Consider the following 22,135-nt stretch of genomic DNA (forward strand, 5'->3'; position numbering starts at 1 on the left):
CAGTATTAGTGTCGTAACCGTTATCACGCTTTGTTTACTACAGTGATGGAAAGACAGTTTTCATCTTCCAAATATGCAGAAGATGTTTTCAAAATGCTGGAATTTTTTTAATTGACAACATATCGACATCGTTCAGTGTGGTGGACGCGTTTTTCAACAAACGACCGGCATTCCAATGGAAACAAATTGTGCTCCTCTACTTGCTGAAATATTCCTTCACTCTTATGAAGCTGACTTTATAGCTGATCTGATCCGAAGGGAAGAACATCGTTTAGCTAGATCCTTTAATCTCACTTTCCGCTATATAGATGACGTATTATCGTTAAAAGATCGTAGTTTCGGGGATTTGATACATCTACCCAAAGAACTTGTGATAACGAACACTACAGACTATGTGAAGTCAGCCTCATATCTTGACTTACACTTAGAGATCGATGGTAAAGGAAAACTATTGACTAAAACATACGACAAACGCTGTGACTTTCCATTCCGTATTGTCAACTTTCCTTTCATCTATGGCAACATCCCTTCAGCACCTGCGTGTGGAGTTTTCATATCACAATTCATACGTTATGTTAGAGCTTGCCGTAACTACGCAGACTGTATCGCGCTAGACTTCTTAAAATTAGGCTTCTGGAACAGGGTTATGTTGCTACAAGATTGAAGTGGATCGATACGGTGTATCCATCTGAAAAATGATTTGTTCAACGTGTCATAGTTTTCCTTCCTCTTCCGTCTACCAGGACTTGACTTTTTATGAGGAACTCGGCGAGTGTTTCTAGAAAAGCAGAGGACGCTTACCCTATCGGTGCATCTGGTCCATGCTCCCAGGTTTAGTGGTGTCCGAATTGCTCATTTACTTTTGTTACTTTTTATGTATTATTTTAGTTACTTTATGCTCTTTGTTGTGTTTTTCTGGTTTTCATGTCTGGTCTTTATCCCTGGATTATATTCTTTTGATTTCCGCTAGAATCATGGTTCCCTTGATTACTATTTGTTCCATTCGTTATTCTTAAATGGGGTATTTTTTTTTTTAAATTCACGTGTAAGTTCTTGTATGGAAAGTAATGCTTTTTGGTTTCATTTTGTATAAATTACGATTATTTATCAAAGAAAAGCCAAAGAAGTTTTCAGCCTGTAAATAAAACCTTACAGATATTAGGGAAACTCGAAAATCTTAGTCATTTTTCTTGTTGTTGGATTGTGAATCAGGCGCGTAGCTGCCGTTATGAAAAAAAGCTTTTTCCTGCACTTAATTTTGCCATTTTTTTTAGATAAACTACACCCAGGAGAGGCATGAATGATGCTCTAAAACGCTATCTCCGCGGAGCTTTGGGGAGGGGGGGCTTCGCCCTGGACATACTGGGGGCCTTCAGCGGCCCTCAGACCCCCTGCCGTAATTTTGCCTACACTTCAATTTGGCCTCAGCTACGCGCCTATGTATATCAAATCTAAAAAGTTTTCAAAAGTAATTTCAAAAGTACTTCGATAAATACTATGTGTATAAAAACTATTAGTTAACCAAAAAACATTATTCAGCAATTTCATCGATTCAGCGACTATCACTTCAGCTACATATTTGAGTAAGAGTGAATAACTAAAATTTTATCGCCATTGCTGAAGAACGCGCCTAGATTCAACGAGTGTGCAGAACTTGTTCAGCGCACGAGTTAAATCTTCAAGCGGTCTGGACACGACTGGTCAGATCTTGGTTATTCTTGTTAACCAATTTATTATCCTATTTATCATATGGATTTTCTTCATAATTCATCGATATTTTCAATATGAATTTTAAATTCTGTTATTGGCGGATTGATATCGAAGTCGTGACGTTTTGGAGCGAGAAAGTCCGAGAAATTACCGAATTCATTTCACAGTGTAAATTATCGAAATTTATTACACTGTGAACATTCGGTAAAACGCTACTATCTATATAATGATCACTTCAGCGACGTTCATCATATGCAATTAGTAAAATATCATATTTTTAAAAATTCATCGATTATCAATGAAATAATTGATAAAATTGAAATAGATTTCTGATTTTTGGTTTATGAAAATAAAAAAAAAATGAATAAAATGAATTAAACAGCAGTCTTTCTAAAAATCAGACAGGTGATTCATGCATATCAACAGCCCATCACATTCAATTTTATTTCTTGTTAAAACAGTTACTGATCAGTCTTAGTTTTTCATATGGTTGCGCTCTTGAGATAAAAATTACATAGATTGTACATGAAGTTGGTACTTTGCAAGAGTTATCGTTCTTGATTTGGTTTCATTTGGTTGATTTTAGTGGGAGATGGAAGTATGGTTTTCTGAAAAGAGCAGAACTGAGTGCAGAAATGACTGTCGTTATGTTAATGTATCGCATATGTAGACTAAAAAAGCATCTTTTGTTCGGTGTTTTTTTTCACCATGAATGACTTTACCATCGGCAGTGTCTGAATTTTATGTTGACTGGTACTTATATAAAATAAAAAATTATGAAATAGGTAAGTACAAAGCACAATAATTGTATAAATCTTGAATAAAAGATCTAATTTACCCCGTATGTATCGGGTCATTTGACCATTTGACCAATACTTCCTCTGAATGATACTCAAAAGAGTAACATGGAATACTTTCGTGGGACTGAAGTCTAGGTTTTTGGTGATGGGACATTCAAATATTGCACGAAAGTACAATGCATTGTTTACAAGACCTTTCCATATTGGTTCCTTTTAACTGCATATGATTATTCTAGATTAAGGTAGATCAAACCCAATATATACACCTACGTCACCAACAGTGAAAGCAGGTCTGGTAGCCGCCCGACTCCATCAATCCGTATATTACTCTTAGGGACTTCCTGTTTTGTGTATCTCAAAAAGCGTTTTCCAATAGTATGGAAACCGTGCACAGTGCTTTTATTTACATATTGCATATGTGAACCTCTTATTTTGGGGAAATTTGACAAACGTTTTCCTTCATTTCCTATCATGACGTGATGACCTTAGCCATTTTTCATCACTTAATTTTAGTGCGGAGACATACTTTTTGTAATCTACAACACAAAAAGTATTTACCCAATAAAATTGAAAATTTGTACAATGTTTATATATATATAGAAAATGTGCACCTATGGAGATATTTGGCTTATGCTTTCCCCACATTGTTAGCATCTTCAACTTAGTATTTTTTCATTTATTTATGCTGTCACGGATAAGTTCTTTGTGTAATTTGTGACCAAATTGTATTAAAACAATGTACAGAGTTTATATACAGAATCAAATCCGAATTTTATTGGTATAAAAATCCAAACAACTGGATTGTCACCATAGAACATAAATACAATTTTATAAACAATAAAAAATACAATATTTAAAATACATGTGGACATAAAAATACGACCAATACTTTGTTTTACAACTGCGTGAAATTATATAGCACCAAAACAGGAGCACCTCTCTGATCGAATAAATGGTCTACTTTTGCTAAGATGTTAAGTAAACTGAGAAAGTGTGAACAATTTTCAGTTATGTTGTGTCATTAATTACAAACACAAAAATATTTCCTTTCAATTAATGACATTAATTATTGATAATTTCACATCTGTTGTTGAACATCACACTGATACCATTTACAATAAAATAAGTAATATATCAAAGTCCTCACATGCGAATACATGTTGAAGATGTATTTGACAACATTTTATATAGGTTCTGTAGGGAACTTTCACATTTTTCACTCAAAGGACATTAAATGATACCACACCACGGTGTGTTGTATTACAAATTATCACACAGGAACAATAGATCAAACTTAATATTGACTCCATAATCAGATTCCAAGAAAGATAACTCCAATTAATCGAGAGAATAAAATACAATATTCCATCGTGAAAAACAAAATGGCGGTTTTTTTTTTACTTCTTGCACTAATCACATGTTACGAGAGGCTGTTCCATGTAATAACCACGCGGTTTGTATACAATTGTTTACGAATTTCTTTATTTTAGCGGATCTTCAAAAGTTTTTTTTGTAACATGACGTCGTGTTGTACCTCTATTGCAATCTACGGTATGTCAAAGTTGGGAGTTTTAAGTTAACTGTCATAATCTGACTCCTTCATTCCAGGTAAAAGTTTAGAAGCTCTCCTTTGGATATTTTTGATGGCCGTGATGTGTTTCTTTCTTACATGGGCTCCACGCCTAATTTGGGTATTCTATATGAGGGTAGACTAATGATTTATATAGCATTAAGAATGTAGGCTCGTCCAAGAAAGTAAAGGAACGCTGTACAATGCCCATAATGCTTTTGGGTTTGTTGATCTTTTCGTTGATGTGGTCCTCGAAAGTTGGCTTGTGGTCTACTACAACTCCAATATCTATTTCTTTCGTAGTTGTAGCTTGGTGTTACAGATACTATATTTGGCTGTTGGTGTTGATCATCTGTCGACGTTAAGACCTTGCATTTGTCCGAATGGTTTACCAGACCTTTTTTTCCAAGTTCATAAATTCTTGGAGTATGACATTGTCATTTGGTGTTTTAATGTCTCTGATCACTTTTGTATCAACAGCGGACATGTAGAAGTCTGAATCTAATTTGTCTGGTAAGTCGTTTATGTAAATAAAGAATAAAATCGGTCCTTTTCCGCTACCTTGTAGAATGCCGCTAGGGACTGGTACCCAGTCGGAATAACTATTCATTACTCTCACTCACTGTTTCTGATTACTTAGGTATGATTTTGTCCTTTCTATAATATCCTTTGGAATACCATAATGTTCTAGTTTATATAGCAAGCGTCGGTGTGGCATTTACGCTTCAATAAAGTCTAAATACATGCAGTTGAGATTTCCCCTCTGTATAATATCTTGGTCCAATGCTCTAACACGTATGAAAGTAAAGACAAAAGACGAAAAGACATAATACAAGTATTACTTAGAGTCGGCATTGCATACACATAGACAAACACAAGCTCTGAAGAGCTTTTGGCCGACATATATAACAAAACAACATACATGCGTGCACACATATAAAACACAAGACAAGTAATACTATAAAATGAAAGGCATATATATTTAAGCAAAAACACATATGGGTAAAAGCAAAGCACTAGATGTAGCACAAAAAAGTTAAAAAGCAGATAAATACAAATTTTAAAGCTGGATTTGAACAACGTACCTGATAATACCAGACATAAGAATTAAGATGAACATATCGTACAACTACAGATTTTTTCGATCCAGGATTATAAAAGATTTTTAAATGGATCAAAATTTTCTTGTGATCTGATGTGCTCGGGTAAGTCGAAGAACTGCAGCTCTATACCTGAATGTCTGTTTACCATATTTTGTTTTACGAACTCGGGGTACAGCTACAATATTAGAATACCGAAAACTGTAAGTACTATATTTAAAATTAACCATAATATCAAGACAGGGAGAAGCAATTTTATACAAAATTTCGAATGTTTCTATTGCCTGTGTTCTCATACTTCTAATCTGGAGGGATGGAATGTTGGCAGTAATAAGGAGCTGTTCGTAAGAACTGTCATAGTCATTGTAAATAAACCAAAGTGCACTTGATTTTTTCGAGCTTTTTTGTGTTAGTTTTGGAACAAAAATGCCACGCCAAAGGGCAAAAGTTTAAGTTAGATTATATGAAAGTGTGAAAAATTGTAAGTTCATTAAGCCGAGAGAGATATGAGTCCATACGTTTTAAAACATTCAGTTGCTGTGATGCCTTACGACCCAAGCTCCTTATGTGACTATTACAATTCAGTTCATAATCAACGTTACTACCAAGAATACAATTTCATCACATGATAAATTGACAGCGTCTATATAGAATACTGGATTATTTTTATGGGTTTTGTTTCCTATTGCCAGAGCCTGAAACTTGTCGGGATTTGCTTGCATACAGTTTACTTTAAACCAAACTGTCTAAAGTATCAATTGAAATTAACATTATAATCTGGATGAGCAAAAGATAATGTGTTGTCAACTGCATAATTGTATAATGCATCTTTTTATGAAGTAAAAAATGTCAGTGATGAAGACGTTGAATAGCAAAGGAGCAGGTATGGCCCCTGGTGGAACACCTTTACTAATGCTTGCCCATTGGCTTACAATACCTTCTATTTTAATTTGTTGCATTCTATTGGATAAATAATTTTACAAAAGATTGACTCAGATAAACCATATGCTGATAATTTACAAAATAAGATCTCATTAGGAAGACAGTCGAATGCCTTTGACAAAGCCATTAATATTTCTGCTATGTAATAGCTTTTATCTAATGCTGCTTTCTAGTGTTCTAACAATCTTAATAATGTTGTTTCGCAACCATGCCATTTTCTAATTGCATATAAAAAACTATGAAAAATGCTACCAAAATACTCAGACAATTGATTTGACATAATCTTTGAATAGATTATGCCAAATCAAAGTCGGAGTGACGTTGAGCGTGAACTGTTTATTAGAGAACAAAGAGTTAACTTTCATATAACTCACAAAATGGTATCTGACATAAGTTTCGAACTGTTTGTATAATATACAAATGAGGCTCATTGGCCTGTAGTTCGAAGCTTTTTTTCTACTGCCCTACTTGAATATAGCTATTATACAACCCTACCTTCATTCATCTGGCACTGTACATGAATACATGTACTGTGCTCTATATTAGGTTCTGTTAATAATGGATAATCAGCATCGTTTTCCACGGTGAACAACACTGGAGAAGAGCAGCTTTTTCTTTGTCGTTGCTTGTTAGTGTTTCTGTGTTCATCACAAGATCTGATATTCCTGTTCGTGTCTCGGTTTTCGAGTTAACGTAACACCAGATTTTTTTCGGATTTTTCTTAATTTACATCTTTTTGCTATTTCCCTTTCTTTTTTTTGACGGCCTTTCTTTTCAGATTTTTCCCGTGGTCTATAACTTTTGCTGAATTCATGATATCTATCTGCATCTCGAGTTTCTATCCATCTTGTTCCGACGCAGTCGGTATAGTTTCGCTTTAAACCATTTGACCTTAAAGACGTTCTTGCATTGAAACTCAAGTTACCTGATCGCAATTCTGTTTCCCGATTGGCCAAATACTGATAACTTAGTTGCGTTTGGAAAAAAACTGTATCGAAAATTAAAATTGCGTGCCATGTGTTATTTCCTGAATAAAATATAGAAAATTATAAGTACAAAGAACAAATTTTACTGCCATGGCTATCTTTATTTTTAAAGACAGTACTTGTTTATGTATAGTCTTCTACATTACATTTGTCCTTTTGTCAAATGCTGCTCTTGACTTTCGCTTTGGAACATACTTACCCTGAACGCTGAGTATTTTTTCTTTAAATACAGGGTCATATATATCTTTGCCTTACTCATCAGCCCTGTTGATTTCGGAAATCTCTGATTTCATGCCTGGAAAGTCAGCTTTATCATAGTAGTGTTTTACTCTTTCAGTGTTTTCCTGCTGAATGTAACAATTGAAATGAAAATTTATTTGTGAATGATCACGTTTGCCTAGTGGGCTACTGTATTCAATGTCCGAGACCATGCCATTTTCGTAAAAAGTAGGTCCAGGATGTATGGCTCTTGATCAATTTGTAGCCCTCGTCATTTAACATTTGCAAAGGACGATACAATGATCCCGCAAATGATCTCCCCACAAAAGAGTCTTTTGTCTTTTTTTTTTTTTTTTTTTTTTTAAAGATGCTTGTAATTTTATCATATTGATTGACTGATTGATGTTTTTGGTCTAGTGAAAAGTGTAGCATGAACAAACTTTCAAAGATTACATGATGTAAAAATAAAACTCTAATCATTCGTGTTACTTTTGATTTCCGCTAGAATCTTGATTCCCTTGATTACTCTCTCTCCTATATTGTTAAGAATTAAGAACTGTTCCGGCCAATTTTACTTGGTTAAAATCAATTCTCTTCACTTCCTGTTTAAACATCATGAAATACTAATGATAGGATGAAGATTTTGCCTGGTGAGTGTGTTTAATAGAACATTCTTTACACATTTGATGTTTATTGACACATCACTGCATGAACTAAATTCCCTAAATGCTATTATATTACTTAACATCTTTCAAGGCCAGAAAGGAGTCCCTCAAATCATCCGTTGATTTAAAGACTAGATCTTAATTTTATTTCCCCAAAATAATAAAATATTATTGAACTGAACAAATGCCATATACATAATTACTGGTTATAACAAAAGGCTTTTAGGTTTAAGTGGATTGTTTTCCAGAGAAAGTCTACTGGAATATAACCCAAGTTAAATCAAGAATTAAAGTACAGACTTCTAGTTAGTATCCATAATCCGTTACAGAATTTTAAAATGTATCAGTTGAATAGACAAAGAAATGGGTAGACATGGCTGATACACTTTGTCATTAAACTTTTTAAAAAAAGAATGAAAAGAACAAATCTGAAATTTCCCGGTTTTACTTTGTAAGTGTAATCTCATATTTGGTTCATCAATTTTATTCTTTTTAACTGTGATTACAGTTATGGAAATTAGCAGCTAAGATTAACTAAAAAATAAGAAACGGGAAATCTAAAATCCTAAACATACTAAGCAACAGAACAAACACAACACTTCTTTCCAGTTGCATCATCTTGACAATTCTAAATATTTGGTCAAATATTTGCAATGCGAAACTATTCTAAAAATCTGCTTCACATAAACTCGAAGATAATAAAGAAATTTGAGCTTCTGCTGTTGCAATAGGGAATCACCAAACTGCATAAAAAGGACAGTTTTCGTTCTTTCTCGGTAAAAGGATGCAAATGTTTTGGCAGAACAGCGTCACTTTTCATTTTGGAAATGTTTTTTTTTCTTTACATGAACCATTGCTTGTTCTTCAAACGTTTCTCTGAAAAATTTTTCTATATCTTTTCATGATAACCATAAAAATCAAAGGTCAAATACTTTCACAGGGGCGGATACAGGATCTCAGGTTGGGGCGTAAATAGAATAAAAGAAAATTTTGTGAGTAAAATTCCTGAAAATCAAGATTTTATGCAAAAAAATGTTTCTTTTTTTCAATTCAAAGGCGTGCGTACGTCCGGCACGCCCGTCCTTGGATCCACGCCGCTTCATATATAGATTACACTCGGTTCACCTGGAAATCAACCTTATTGGTAATCTCCGAATTCGAGTAATTTTTAACGGAAATTTTGGGTGTGGATTTTTAGAAACTTTTTTTTTTTGGAAGTTTCTTTTAAAAAGGATTAAAACCAAACACTCACTTAACACAGAACTTTGAATGTTATCTTACGTTTTTGGTGTCTGTATTTTCATAAGTTAAAACTCAGTTTTCATGGTATTTCACTGCTCCCGACATTTATTGTTACTTCTTGATCTTGCATGAGCTAAGGCTGTACTTTTATTTTCGCAAACATGCAGAAATGTGTTCTAAATACATCAATTATGACAACTGAATGAAACTCTATGAGGTTGTGCTAGCCTATCATTGCACAATATCGGTACATAACATGAACCCCTCAGCTATGTGTAAGCAGATATTTTACTCTATTGGTGCAGCTCCTCCATAATTCCATTTCGTTTCCCATGATTTTCATTCCTTTCAAGTTTCCCATAATTTCTTTCAAATTCTCTATCTTGCTCTTGGATTCTGTCCCGGTTCCATGAGATTGTTGTTTGTCTTTCAGCTTTTCAGATTGTATTATTACTCATATGGTTAAAAGAGTAATCAATGGAACCAAGATTCTAGCAGTATCAAATGAATGTAATCCAGGGACAAAGACCAGGTATGGAAAACAGACGAAAACAACAAAAAAACATTAAGTAAAAAAAATACATACAAAGTAACAAAAACAAATGAACAACTCGGACCCCACTAAAAACTGGGAGCATGGACCAGGTGCACCGGTAGGGTAAGCGTTCTCAGCTTTTCTAGAAACACCCGCCGAGTTACTCATAAAAAGTCAAATCCGAGGTAGACGAAAGAGGAAAGGAAAACTATGATACATTGAACAAATCAGTTTTCAAGATGCTGACGGATACACCATAACGATCCACGAGTTCATGATGACGACCATAAAACTTTTGTAGTGATCACTTCAATCTTGTAGCAACATAACCCTGTTCCAGAAGCCTATCTGTAAGAAGTCTAGCGCGATACAAAAAGTCTGCGTAGTTACGCAAGCTCAATGGCATAACGTATGAGTTGTGATATGATAACTCATACAAAGGTGCTAAAGGGATGTTGCCACAGATGAAAGGAAAGTTGACAATTCTTAATGAAAAGTAATGTATCAACAATTATAAAAGGTACATGATACCTACAGTGTTAATTAAAAATACCATTTTTTTGTCCGTTAAGGCAGGTGAAGATTTTTATTCCAATTTAAAATCATTATAAAATATAGACTGAATCACTACAAAAAGAATTTGATTACTTGTTAAGATCTATCCAGGGATAAACTAAATGTCCTTTCAGAAGATTCAATAAAAAATGTTTCCATGACAACTTCGATTGTGAATGACTGTCAATGTTACTTGCAGAAAGTTTCAACAAGTCACCAAAACTGACTTTATGCATCTGAAAAGAAAGAGCACTGAAATTAGAATGAAGACATTTCATACAAATAAGTACATTCCATAAATGATATGTACAGCAAGTTAATCAAGATAACCAAAATAAGTCGGTAAAGTTGTTATTTGATAAATTTTACAAAGTCCCGGTCCGGAATAACTCAAATCCGAGAGAATCAAAATGTAAACTTGAACACTAAATTACTATAACTACTTTCAATATTTGCGGACGGTTAGATAAGAGTATGAAAAATGTTGCAAAGATTGAGTCCCCTTGAGCCAGTAGTGGACTAATAATATACACTAAGTATCCATTATACCAGGACCTGTAGTCTCCAACTGTTCCTTGATCTGGGGTAGAAAAGTGTTGGTGTTGGGCACCCATCTCAAAGGTAATAATTTCCTTTCCAGTTTGTAAACATTATATATCATAATATGCAGTGCTTTTGTTAGACTGACTCAGAGTGCTTTCAACAGCGTGTTCTCATTCTTTGTTAATCCAATTATTTTTTAGTTTAAAAACAGCATGGACGGGGCAAATTAATACATTCTGGATCTTGTATTTCGTGCAATACAATATAACATATGCGGAATTTGTAATGCCATTTCTAATAAAAAAGCTTCGCGGATTTGCACAGCGTGAAACCTGAACAGTTGGGACAAGTGTGGACACAATATTAGTTTTTGACACACTTAAGTATATGGACTTGCAATTCATCATGGACACAACAATTTGTTTGGACACTATATTGCATAAAATTTGAACTTCAATAAAATATTCTCAAAAACAGACCAAAAATAAACAAGAGGCTCCCAGGAGCCTAAATCGCTCACCTGGTTCATTTTTTGCCTTTCAAGGGAAATAACTCTAACAGGAAGTTGTCTGACAATTTTGACTCAAAGACTTTGAAAGCACTTATCATAAGAATCATTTCATCAACTGAAAGTTGCACCCTATCTTTTATAGTTTTCAAGATATTGGCTAAAAACTGCAAAAAATGTCATTTTGTCCTTCAAGGACAATAGCTCGAACAAGGGGTCGTCCGAAAACTTTGTAGGCCTTATTATATGGATCATTTCGGCAATTAAAAGTTTCATACTACCTATCATAGTTTTTGAATATATTGACGGAAAACTGTAAAAATCGTTATTTTTCACCTTTCAAGGGCAATAACTCTTACAAGGAATCATCTGACAACTTTGATCCCTAGAAACTTTTGCAGGCCAGCACTCCACATTTTAGTTTAGTTTCGCACCTTTGGCATGACATAAATGGAAACTGGTGGTTGCTATAGTGATTAAAAATGAAGATTCTGTTGTAGAGAAAACATTTTCTGAAAAATGGGACGTTTAAATGTATTTTGCAATGTTTCTTATATATTTTCAATGTTGATGGGGCTTTTTTCAATGACAATTTGACTTCATTGTGAAAGTTAAAGTATATAAGTCAATTTTTTACCATTCTAAATTTGAGTGGATTACAAAGTGAAATAGCGAAAAATCTAACCGGTGATGCCCATATGAAGAAGAGGGTTTCCAAGGAAGAAGTTTTAAGTTTCAAGCATGAAATAAAAATTTAAGGTATTTTGCAGGAAATTTAACATTTTTTAAACCCCATTTCATTAACTTTTTTGCAAGTTTTAGCATATTTTTGCATGGTTTCTATGGTAATCCTATTTGCTGTGGGTATATATTTTTTTTCAGGAAATTTTCACTGCACTGCATTCTGAAGGCCTTGGCTTGAGCTATTTCTAAATATATAGATTTACAGATGCTTGACAATTTTTTAAAGTGATAAATGTTAAAAAGCATCAGATTACAAGACCAAAATAAGGCAGTTCAACAATTCTGTGCAGTGCTGGCTAAGGATCATTTCAGCATTAAAAAGACTAATGGTTTTGGAGACATGAGAAAAACATCTGACTAATGCTTTTGTTCTATTTTTAGTAAAAGTTGCCATGGTTTTCTATGGATCAAAAATCCCTACACCAGTTCTATGAAAAATATCCAAAAGAACAATCATACCAAATTTGGTGCCAATTGATCAAGTAGTGTCAGAGGAGAAGAGTTTTAAAAAATTGTTAAAGATGACGGACGTCAATGACAACGGACACTAATTTCAACATTCTACATGGATTTCAATATAACACCTATTTTCACCCTTTTTGGCTCTTATTCTAAAACTGTTGGGGCAACAGATTCCAAATTTAATATGAATCTTCCTTTAGTAGTTAGTAAAATCATACCAAAATTTAGTAACATTTGGTTCACCATAATTTAAGTTACCGCACGAAAGCCAAGTGTTTACGGACAATGACAACAACCACCACTACAGCTCCATACCATACAAAACTGCAAATTTTTTGTGATCATATAAAAATGATAGATTTGCAAAATACAAATTTCACATAACAAGCTTGAAATATAGTATGACAAGAAAATAATTAGACGAAGACAATAAGCAAGCAAAGGGGCGTTCTGTACTTTAGATTTATATAATGGTATACAGAGTTACATTTCATTCTTTAAAATTGATCTATTTAAAAAAGTCCTATATGTGATTGTGAGTTTGTCATTAATATATTTTCTGTTTAGAAATGCATGAAATTGCAGTAAACTGGTAAATATGTTGAATTGTTTCACTCATCTAACAAATATTCTCTTCCACAGATCTAGACCTGATATTGTTGTATACTACACTTCACTCAGGTAGTGTAACCATTTCTCAGCTGACTGGGAAACGTTTTGAGTACTCTTTATAAAATTACTAAATATGGATGAGATGACTTCTTTTCTAGTATATTACTTAGTATAGTTAATTCAGTGTAAATAGGTCAAGGATCAACAAGTAAAGATAGTTTCAGTGTCTCTATGAAGTTTGGAAACAGGTCTGAAAATGCTGAATGCCAAAATTAAACAATGAAGCAAATGAACAGGTTGAAAACTAACAATTCCTAATAATACTGGAAGATTCAACCTTCGATCAAAATATAAATCTTGCCAATTACTTATAACTTTATTAATAGTCTTTTATATCATTTCTTGACCTATTCATAGAAATCAATATAATCATTTCAAACCATATGACTAATAATCTTCTTGTAGATTTTCCATTTAAATTTTGTATCTAGACTTTCTGTATTGCAAAAAAAATTTTAATGGCAAGGTTTTAGAGCCAGATTATGGCGGCTACTATGAGACTGTTGACGGATCTGATTTGTCCATCTCAAGAAAAATAATTGTTCCATGTGTTATATTGCACTTTTTCTACGAGCAAAAACCTAATAAGAAAACTGATCACTGAACTAACTATAACAGACAGTTCATCTTTTCAGAAACATCACAGCATTTTTTGTACAATACACACCTGTAAAGAATAAACTAAACACTTGCTAGATACATCAGGCTTTACAAGGTCCAGAGATATTTCACCTGAAAGTAAAGTTGTAGAGATTAGAGAAAAATGTACCTATGACACGATATTGCATTTGATTTCAGTCTATGCAGTCTGTCAACATACTTCTTTGATGAAGAAAAAAGGTTATCAGTTGTAGAAGCAAATTAGAACACAAGACAAGAACCCATGCCCGCTGTTCTTGTTGATTTATGAAAAAAGCCATATAATAAATTGACTTACTTCAAACAATTATCTTAAATTTCATAAGTATTTATAACAACTCTAACTGAAAATTGTCAAAATTAACATGTGTTTCAAGCAAGTTTGACAAAGTTTGACTTATCTCCTTACAGCAGTATAATACAGTTTATTAGTGAATTATAGTTTCAACTTACCATAAACCTTAGAAGATCCAATTATCCACAAAAGGATGGAGTATAAAGGCACATGGTTCATAATGTAAACAAGTGTGGAGAAACATCCTTGAAATATTAATACAACCATTCGTAACTGCAAAATAAAATGTTTCTTTGAAATAATAGAATGATTTTTTAACAACTTGGAAAAATAATAACACAAAGCTTATTTTGTGAATTTATGTACCAAACAAACAAATTTTATTAGCACTATTACAATAACAACTAACAGGACTACTATTACCTGCAGCCTTTTGAACCTTGTACATTTGGGGACCAATGTGGACATATGATTCATATTGGCCACAATTTTGATGTTGGATAGACTACACACTTTTGACACGTAATTTGCTGCCATTTCTAAAACACCAAATTCCAAACATAAATCAGTACAATTTTTGTTGACAACATAACTACAGAATATAATATGCACATCTCCATATGGTAATCTAACACTTAATTAAGTTTCATAACAATCCTGCTAGTCCTTAAGGAGGAGTTGTGGACAATGCATCAGATCAAGTCTTGTTAATAAATGTGCAAGTTTCAATGGTCATTACTTCTACAATTTTGTTCAAACATAAATTTCAGACAATATGCACATCCCAATATCTAACAATCTGCAAACTGTTGAGGAGAAGTTGCAGACAACACATTGGACAAAGTTTTGCTGAAAAATGCACAAATCAAGGGAGAAGATTTTTGAAAGAAATAACATTAAAAATAGCAAAAAAACATTGAAAAAGAGCAATCTTACCAGATTGAAATGAAAATTCGACCAGATAGATCTCATCATGCTGGACACTTTTCTTTTGTCAGAATTTGGCTAAACCTAACGATTAGGAGATATATATATCTGAAAAACTACTGTCTGACCCCTATGTTCCATTTTTAGTAATGGTGGCCATGTTTTTTGACGTATCAAAAATTCCCACAACAGTTCTATGCAGAATACCCTAAGAAATATTCATACAAGGTTTGGTTCCAATATATCCAGTAGTGTCAGAGGAGAAGAGTTTTGAAAAATTGTTAAAGCTGACTATGGACGCCAAGTCATGGCAACAGCTCACATGGCCTTTGGCCAGCTGAGCTAAAAAGCAGTTAATTGCTAATAACAGTATAATTTTAATAATTGTTTAACAAACAATCTCCAATAGACCAAACTATAAAATATGATTTTTGTTAAATAACACTGCTATTTCATAAGGGGTTGACATTTATCAAGAAAGTTCTATTCTCTGTGGTTTAAAATGTTTCATTTCAGTATTCTATTGTTGGTTTAGGGTTTTTCCCCCCAACAAGCCCAGAAAAGACACAACAGGCACTTCAAAGGGATTTTTGTTAAATTTTGGGACTCCTACCATAGTAAATACTGTGTAATATAATGCTGTTGTTGGCAACAGAAATAAGAATATAGTAAACAATAGGGTTCCAACAAACAGCTGATCAACATCAAATGAGGCAGAATCTACACGATGACGTAATACATTCCATTTCTTTCCTCTGAACAACCTCCACAATGATGACAATACATAGACTTGTAATCTGTATAATCTGTAATCAGAAAATTTAACTATGGAAGTCAAGCTAAAGCAGAAAACAAATCTGCCATTTCTTTTGAAAGTTACTTAACTCTGAAATGACAAATCATAAAGCAATATAAATCAAGAGGAGTTCACTTTCATGAAGACTTTAATTGCATTTAAAATCCATCAAAGCATTTTTAAGCAACATATGAAATATGGACAGACTGACGGACATTTTTATACCACATCTGTAAAAAGACAAATGTATGAAAACCCATTTAATTGTTTTTATGATTGCTTATGTTTGTCTAGTTAAAATTTAAAAAAAAGGATTTCCAGTGAATGCACACCACATTCATTCTAGCAAAAAAGACATCGTATACATTATTTTTACAACCATAAAAATTGCTAAAGATGCTGAAGAAGTTTTTGAGGTCTATTTAAAAGGTAAAGTTTACGTCCATCAGATGCATCTAGACATCACTTTGTGGAGGATTCCTAGACAAGGAGGTACATTTAGTCAGATCTTTTTTGGGGCTTGCATAGACTGTACATGTAGTCGGATCCTTTTGGGGTCTTGCATGGACTGTATCTATACCCAATCTTATCAAACATTTTTCAAAACTATTATGTTCTATGCTACACTATTTTTTTAGTCTTCTAAGACTTTCATGTAACTTTTTTTCTACACCAGAGAGAAGATGGACATTTTAGTATAAAGTAAATAAAGATACATAAAATGTATAATGTTAGCTTACAACTTCAAGAAGTTCTTTACAAACGACTACATGCATGATAATACTTGAAACAAATGGTATTTAGATATAAATGACAAAAATTTCATCCAATAAAAAATCAGATTTTTGTTATAAAAAGTGAAAAAAAATTATATCTGCCATAATACCACCTTGCAGCATATACGTAGTAACAGTAGATATGTAGTGTCGTTATAGAAACAATATCCTGCAAGACTGAGATCTGTGCCGATACCCCAAGAACACCTATACATGAGGAGCACCATAATACTGTACTAAAAACTGGCTTCAAAATGTGTAGGTAACCTGAAATAAAGAAATAAATACATGAAGGAATATGCATATCAGTTTATTCATACAAATGACAAGTAGTTAAAGACAACAAGGCAACATAGAACTGAGTATGGACATATGGAAATTTTTTACATAAATTACTGCCCTGAATTTCCCAGAAATGTTGGGGCCAAACACCAGAGAAATAGAACAGGTCAGTTCATTATCAAACGGAACTGCAATAAAAAATACCTTCGACCATATGACAATAATAACAAAATCAGTAATTGGGAAAGGCAGGGGCCATGGGCCATTGAAGCTTGAAATAGCCCATTTAAGTTATATGACTTTACTTTGCATGTTAATAAATGTCCCATTAAAATCTTGAATACTTGTAATAAATGCTGAAAATGGCTTGTTTGAAAAACATTCTTTGCAAAATTAAACAGTACAGTACTTTTATTCTTTGCAAAATTAAACAGTACAGTACTTTCCTAATACCCTTACTATAAATGGTGCATTTCTTAAAAAAAGACCAACAAGTACACTCAACTGATGAAATTATCTTCATTTATTAACAGTATTAAAACATGTCCTACTAATTTTACATTTGTCATCAAATAAGTTACCTTTCCATAAATAAATGTGGTACATGAAGAAATGGCCTAAGAACTCAGTCAGTGGCTTATTCAATTTAAGGCCTGCCGGTGCTCCCATAAGCCAGTTCAATAAAATGTCTAACTCATCAGCAACTTTCTGGAAATGAATACTTGAGGTCAACTTTGACAAAATATGGACAATAAATTTCAAAAACACTATCTTGAAATAAAAGTGCCTTTGCATTTATTGTTTTCCATATTGGTTTCCTCTTATGATGACAAATTCTACAAACAATTGAATACTTGATATCATATATTTTTTTATTAAATTATTAAGTTAATTAATTATAAATAAAAAAATCCTGATTTAATGATTATATTAATTGATTACCTCAGTCCATACAAAAAACTGAGAACTAAAATAGTCTATATAACCACTCTGCATCAGGAAGACCATAACAAGAAGACCTAACATCATATCCAACAGGATCATAGTGGCTATATTCTGTGATCTGAAATGTTTGAGATATTTAAGTGTAAAGCAAACCATAGTTTTGTAATATGGACAGTTGTATTATACGTTACCCAAGGGTGTACGAAATTTCCCAATCTTGCATTAGATGATGTTCGATTCTTTTTCTCACATTGAATTAAATGACCTACATTTAACAGCTGATCATGATGCATCAATGTGGCAAGTGATACGTCAAGACAAGGTGTAACATATAGGTCACTTCAAAACAGTCACTGGTTAAACAAACAACATGAAATAATCAATTAATAGTAATCATTGTTAAAATTAGTAATTCAAATATGTTTTCGAACATTTTTTAAGATTTGATTTACAACTGTGCCATTTCTGTTGCTTATTTGGCAAAGGAGATTCTGGGGATGTTGTAGGTTTAATTCTTACAAAATACTTTTAAAATGATCATTTTACTGAATAAATCTGATATTGTCATTTAGAAACATAACTTACATAGTTTTTTTTTAAATATGGCATAAGGTTAATGCTAATCGTAGTTAACTTACCTAAACAATTCAGACTTGTTCATAGTAGTTGTTTTTAACAATTTTTTTCTATTAATTAAATGTTGATTTATTGATGGGATTTCAGCAATATTCTTTAATAATCCTCTTTGTGTATACCTAGAAAAAGATCATTTCAAAATTTGTATTTTTAATTATCAACAGAAGAAACTGTAAACAAAGAAAGGAATATAAAACAATAGAGAAAGAAGGAAAATATTAAACAATTTTTAAAAAAAATGTGAAAATCATTGAGAGATTTTTGCTACACTAAAGAAAAAAACAATAATTGGCTGAAAAGTTATTCTACTGAAAACAGTACTTCATGCTTCAGATATTCATAGATTTTTAACTCTGACTGATTACAATGTATTGATATTCCTATACATTTCATACCTGTTATCAATAGTAACTGTGAGAACTGAATAGATAAATGTAATACAACTAAGAAGTATACTGGAAATATATATTCTGCTGCATATTTGACGAATCCAAGGCGTCTTAGACTCTGTATCTCTCAAACTACTACAAATACTTTGTGAATGTGCAACTAAAGGCATCATAATGTCATTTTCCTCTAATACAACAGATGAATGTAAGAAGTAGGACTCTAAAAGTAAATGAGGATCATACAAAATGCAGTTGACATTCCAACTTTGCCTCCCTGTCCATATTTTACAGTCAATCTGTCCTGTATTACATTTATTGATAGCCAACCATAAATCAGTGTTACTTTTCTGAGTTACTGATTTGATCGATGGCTCACTAAACCATTCACCTATCAGTTCATACGAGTTGTTATCACTTCCTTTTGGAGCCAGAAGTCCAAGGACATAGATTCTTTTGCCACCCCTGTTTATTTTTCCATATACATTGTTGCTAGCTTGGACTAATATCTGATATGGGATATAAACTGTCCACAAACAACAATCTTCCTTACTTACACTACCTGAGTTTTCCATCATTCCTATTGTAAAACAAAGTATATTAATATACAGTGTGAAAAATGATCAAAACCTACCCACAAAAAATAACAAAACAAAATACCAACTGACATATGGAAATGTTTATGTTTCTAAGAATAGACTATTCTTAACTTCCATGGAAATGATTAAATGATTATATAAGTGTTTTACAGTAAGTAATTATGGTACCTAACCTTATATGCTACATTACCTAAGTCCAACACTAACTACATCATTAAATAACTGTCTGGATGTAATAAAATGCTTCACATGCTGCAGCTTGAATCAACTGCAGATGTGAATATGCAAGTAAACATTTCTTAACCCGACCTTGATGAGTTATGCTCCACATATGCAGACCAGTTCTTCTTTACAAAAAAATCAAAATTGTGATTGCACCTGATTGAGGTTACCACAGAAAGAAGTTAAACCATTTATACATGACTGTGTTGAGAGTATTACACAAATGTTAGGTGTCCACTCATGAATATAGTCATGGACATTGAAAACACACAATGTACTCCAGAAATGCTAGATTTTGTCTAGCAAGCTATTTTCTAACTTAACAGTCTAGTGAAATTTGTGAGGTACATAGCCAGCCTTAATCAACTGTGCTAGGGAGTTAACTCTTTAGCTTAGTCAGAGCGCTGACTATAGTATGAGAGGTTCCAGGTTCAATTCTCACAGCTACCACTGGATGACTTTTCTGCAAGCAACTCCACTGTAGCTGGAAATTTTAATCTGGGATTCATTAGGGGTTATGGCGACCAAATTGCACATGGTGTTTCATTGTTGTGACAGAAGAGTTCTGAGTTGAGTAATGAAATCCTCAGAGTAGGCCATTTGTTGGCAGTTACAGCGGAAAACCTGTGTGTTGCTAGAAGCCTCCAGTGGTATCTGTTCCCCCCAAAAAAAAAACAAGATAGTGAAATTGGTAAGGTATATAGCCAGCCGTAATCTGGGAGTTAACTCATTAGCTCAGTTAGTTACAAAGCTCATTATAGAATGAGGTCCCAGGTTCGATTCCCACAGCTACCACCAGATGACTTTCAGTTTCACAGAAGTACCATGGCTACTTCACAACGTAAGAGGTTGGAATTCCATTTCCCCGTTCGAATGGCAAGTCAGAAATACGCTTGCCAGACAACCTCTAGCACTGCTGGAGTAGTGTCGTTACTACATGTACGTCGTACGCCTCCCATCATAATTCATATTCGGAAAAAATGGGCCCATATAAAAAGAAATGCCTCAGCGAACGTCATGATTATCCGGACTACTATTTATAGTAATTCGAGATATTTATGTCTTCATACAAATTATAGGCCTGCTTAAAAACAATATCCCACTCTAAGTATATTAGTGTTGATCTATTTTTTTATTTTGCGATCTAGCGTTAAAAAATACCCAAAATAGTTAGAGCTACGTTTCGCAGCTAAGGAGTTACGATTGTGTTGGTATCCGGCAAAGTAGTTATACTCGGCGTCACATAAATAACATACTGTTAAAATTTGAATAAAAATATTTTCTACGACTTTATTGACACCAACCGTTGTTTAAATTGTCTTAAATGACTTGCTCATTCGTTTAGCCAAACAGCTTCTCAAAAACAAGTCGCTTATAAGCTTAAATCATGCGTAACAAATCCTTACGGGAAAATCCCATACTAATATCCGCCATGTTGGTTTTTACGGGACGATTTGTTTACAAACGAAGTTCGTAAGTTCCTGTCGAACTCCGGTGACAATCGTCTGCTTGATCAACTTCTCGGTATTGTACGTTGTTCGCGTAAAATAAATCCGAGATATCCGAAATAACGCCGAAGTGCATTCTGGGTTCTTCGGTTTTTGGACAAACCATTTAAACGTAAACAACATCTCCTAGCAACCCGATCACTGTAAACATGGCCGACTTTTTACAATGTAAATATTGGCACCCAGAATTAAAATCTGACCGGAATTTAACGATTCAATGTTTAGGGAGAAGCCGTTTGGCTAAACGAATGAGCAAGTCATTTAAGACAATTTAAACGACGGTAGGTGTCAATAAAGTCGTAGAAAATATTTTTATTCAAATTTTAACAGTATGTTATTTATGTGACGCCGACTATAGTGTCTAAAATGTGTAACCCACACCCGTACCCGTACAAACTTTTCCCCGTACACAAATATTGTTTTGCTAAAATATTCATTCTTACGGTATGTTAAGAACTGAAAATTGCATGAGGTGTGGAAAAGTCTGCTTCGATTCATTTCTAATAAAGAAAATGATGTATATATTTTTTTTATATTTCTTGTTTCAGAAGGTCGGAAGTTACCGTACCTAACTATTTATTGACTATTTCTCACTTTCCTGTCCGAATTTTACATTTTTCTAAAATTATTAAGAGGTTAAAACTTCACCTTATGAATTTAGATAAAGTTTTGAAAGATTTGATATTCTTTTAAAAGAAGAAGTGATTGAGTTTGAATTCCGTACCGTACCTAGCGTCAATCCCCATACCAACAAAGAATGGATACGATCTTATCCTGAATGAAAAACAGAATATGATAAGCAGACTCTGATGCGATTTTAATTTATTGTCAATGAAAATTTTATAATATTATGACTTTTTAATGTCAAATA

General features: G+C 33.3%; 1 protein-coding gene across 5 annotated transcripts; it reads right to left on the reverse strand.

Annotated features, from left to right (window-relative positions):
- Nucleotides 1-10,336: 10,336 nt before the first annotated feature.
- LOC148618956 (phosphatidylinositol N-acetylglucosaminyltransferase subunit Q-like) lies at nucleotides 10,337-20,981 on the reverse strand. 5 transcript variants are annotated; one of them, XR_015921501.1, is made up of 10 exons: nucleotides 18,945-19,515; nucleotides 18,552-18,668; nucleotides 17,911-18,031; nucleotides 17,550-17,676; nucleotides 16,800-16,953; nucleotides 15,728-15,920; nucleotides 14,346-14,460; nucleotides 13,921-13,985; nucleotides 12,800-12,905; nucleotides 10,337-10,560 (listed from the first exon to the last, which is right to left on the reverse strand). XR_015921501.1 is itself a non-coding variant. In XM_088578380.1 (10 exons), the coding sequence occupies exons 2-10, from the start codon at nucleotides 19,511-19,513 to the stop codon at nucleotides 10,414-10,416; spliced, it is 1,608 nt and encodes a 535-aa protein (XP_088434506.1). In that variant the 5' UTR covers nucleotides 19,514-19,515; nucleotides 20,918-20,981; the 3' UTR covers nucleotides 10,337-10,413. The 5 variants fall into 5 exon arrangements, 4 of the variants coding, with proteins under 4 accessions (XP_088434506.1, XP_088434508.1, XP_088434510.1 ...); XM_088578380.1 differs by lacking the exon at nucleotides 12,800-12,905 and adding an exon at nucleotides 20,918-20,981; XM_088578382.1 differs by lacking the exon at nucleotides 12,800-12,905 and adding an exon at nucleotides 20,827-20,846.
- Between the last annotated feature and the right edge of the window lie 1,154 nt (nucleotides 20,982-22,135).

Source organism: Perna viridis, chromosome 4 (assembly GCF_037379345.1).
Source record: "Perna viridis isolate PV_CMFRI_1.1 ecotype Kerala chromosome 4, ASM3737934v1, whole genome shotgun sequence".
NCBI classification, from domain to species: Eukaryota; Metazoa; Mollusca; class Bivalvia; order Mytilida; family Mytilidae; genus Perna; species Perna viridis.

What these genes read in the sequence shown, in the direction of transcription:
- LOC148618956 (XM_088578380.1), bottom strand. Translation starts at nt 19,513, where the DNA reads ATGATGGAAAACTCAGGTAGTGTAAGTAAGGAAGATTGTTGTTTGTGG. An exon ending in ACAGTTACTATTGATAACAG is followed by an intron (nt 18,669 to 18,944) that starts GTATGAAATGTA and finishes ATCTTTTTCTAG; the next exon opens with GTATACACAAAGAGGATTAT. An exon ending in CCACATTTATTTATGGAAAG is followed by an intron (nt 16,954 to 17,549) that starts GTAACTTATTTG and finishes TCTTTATTTCAG; the next exon opens with GTTACCTACACATTTTGAAG.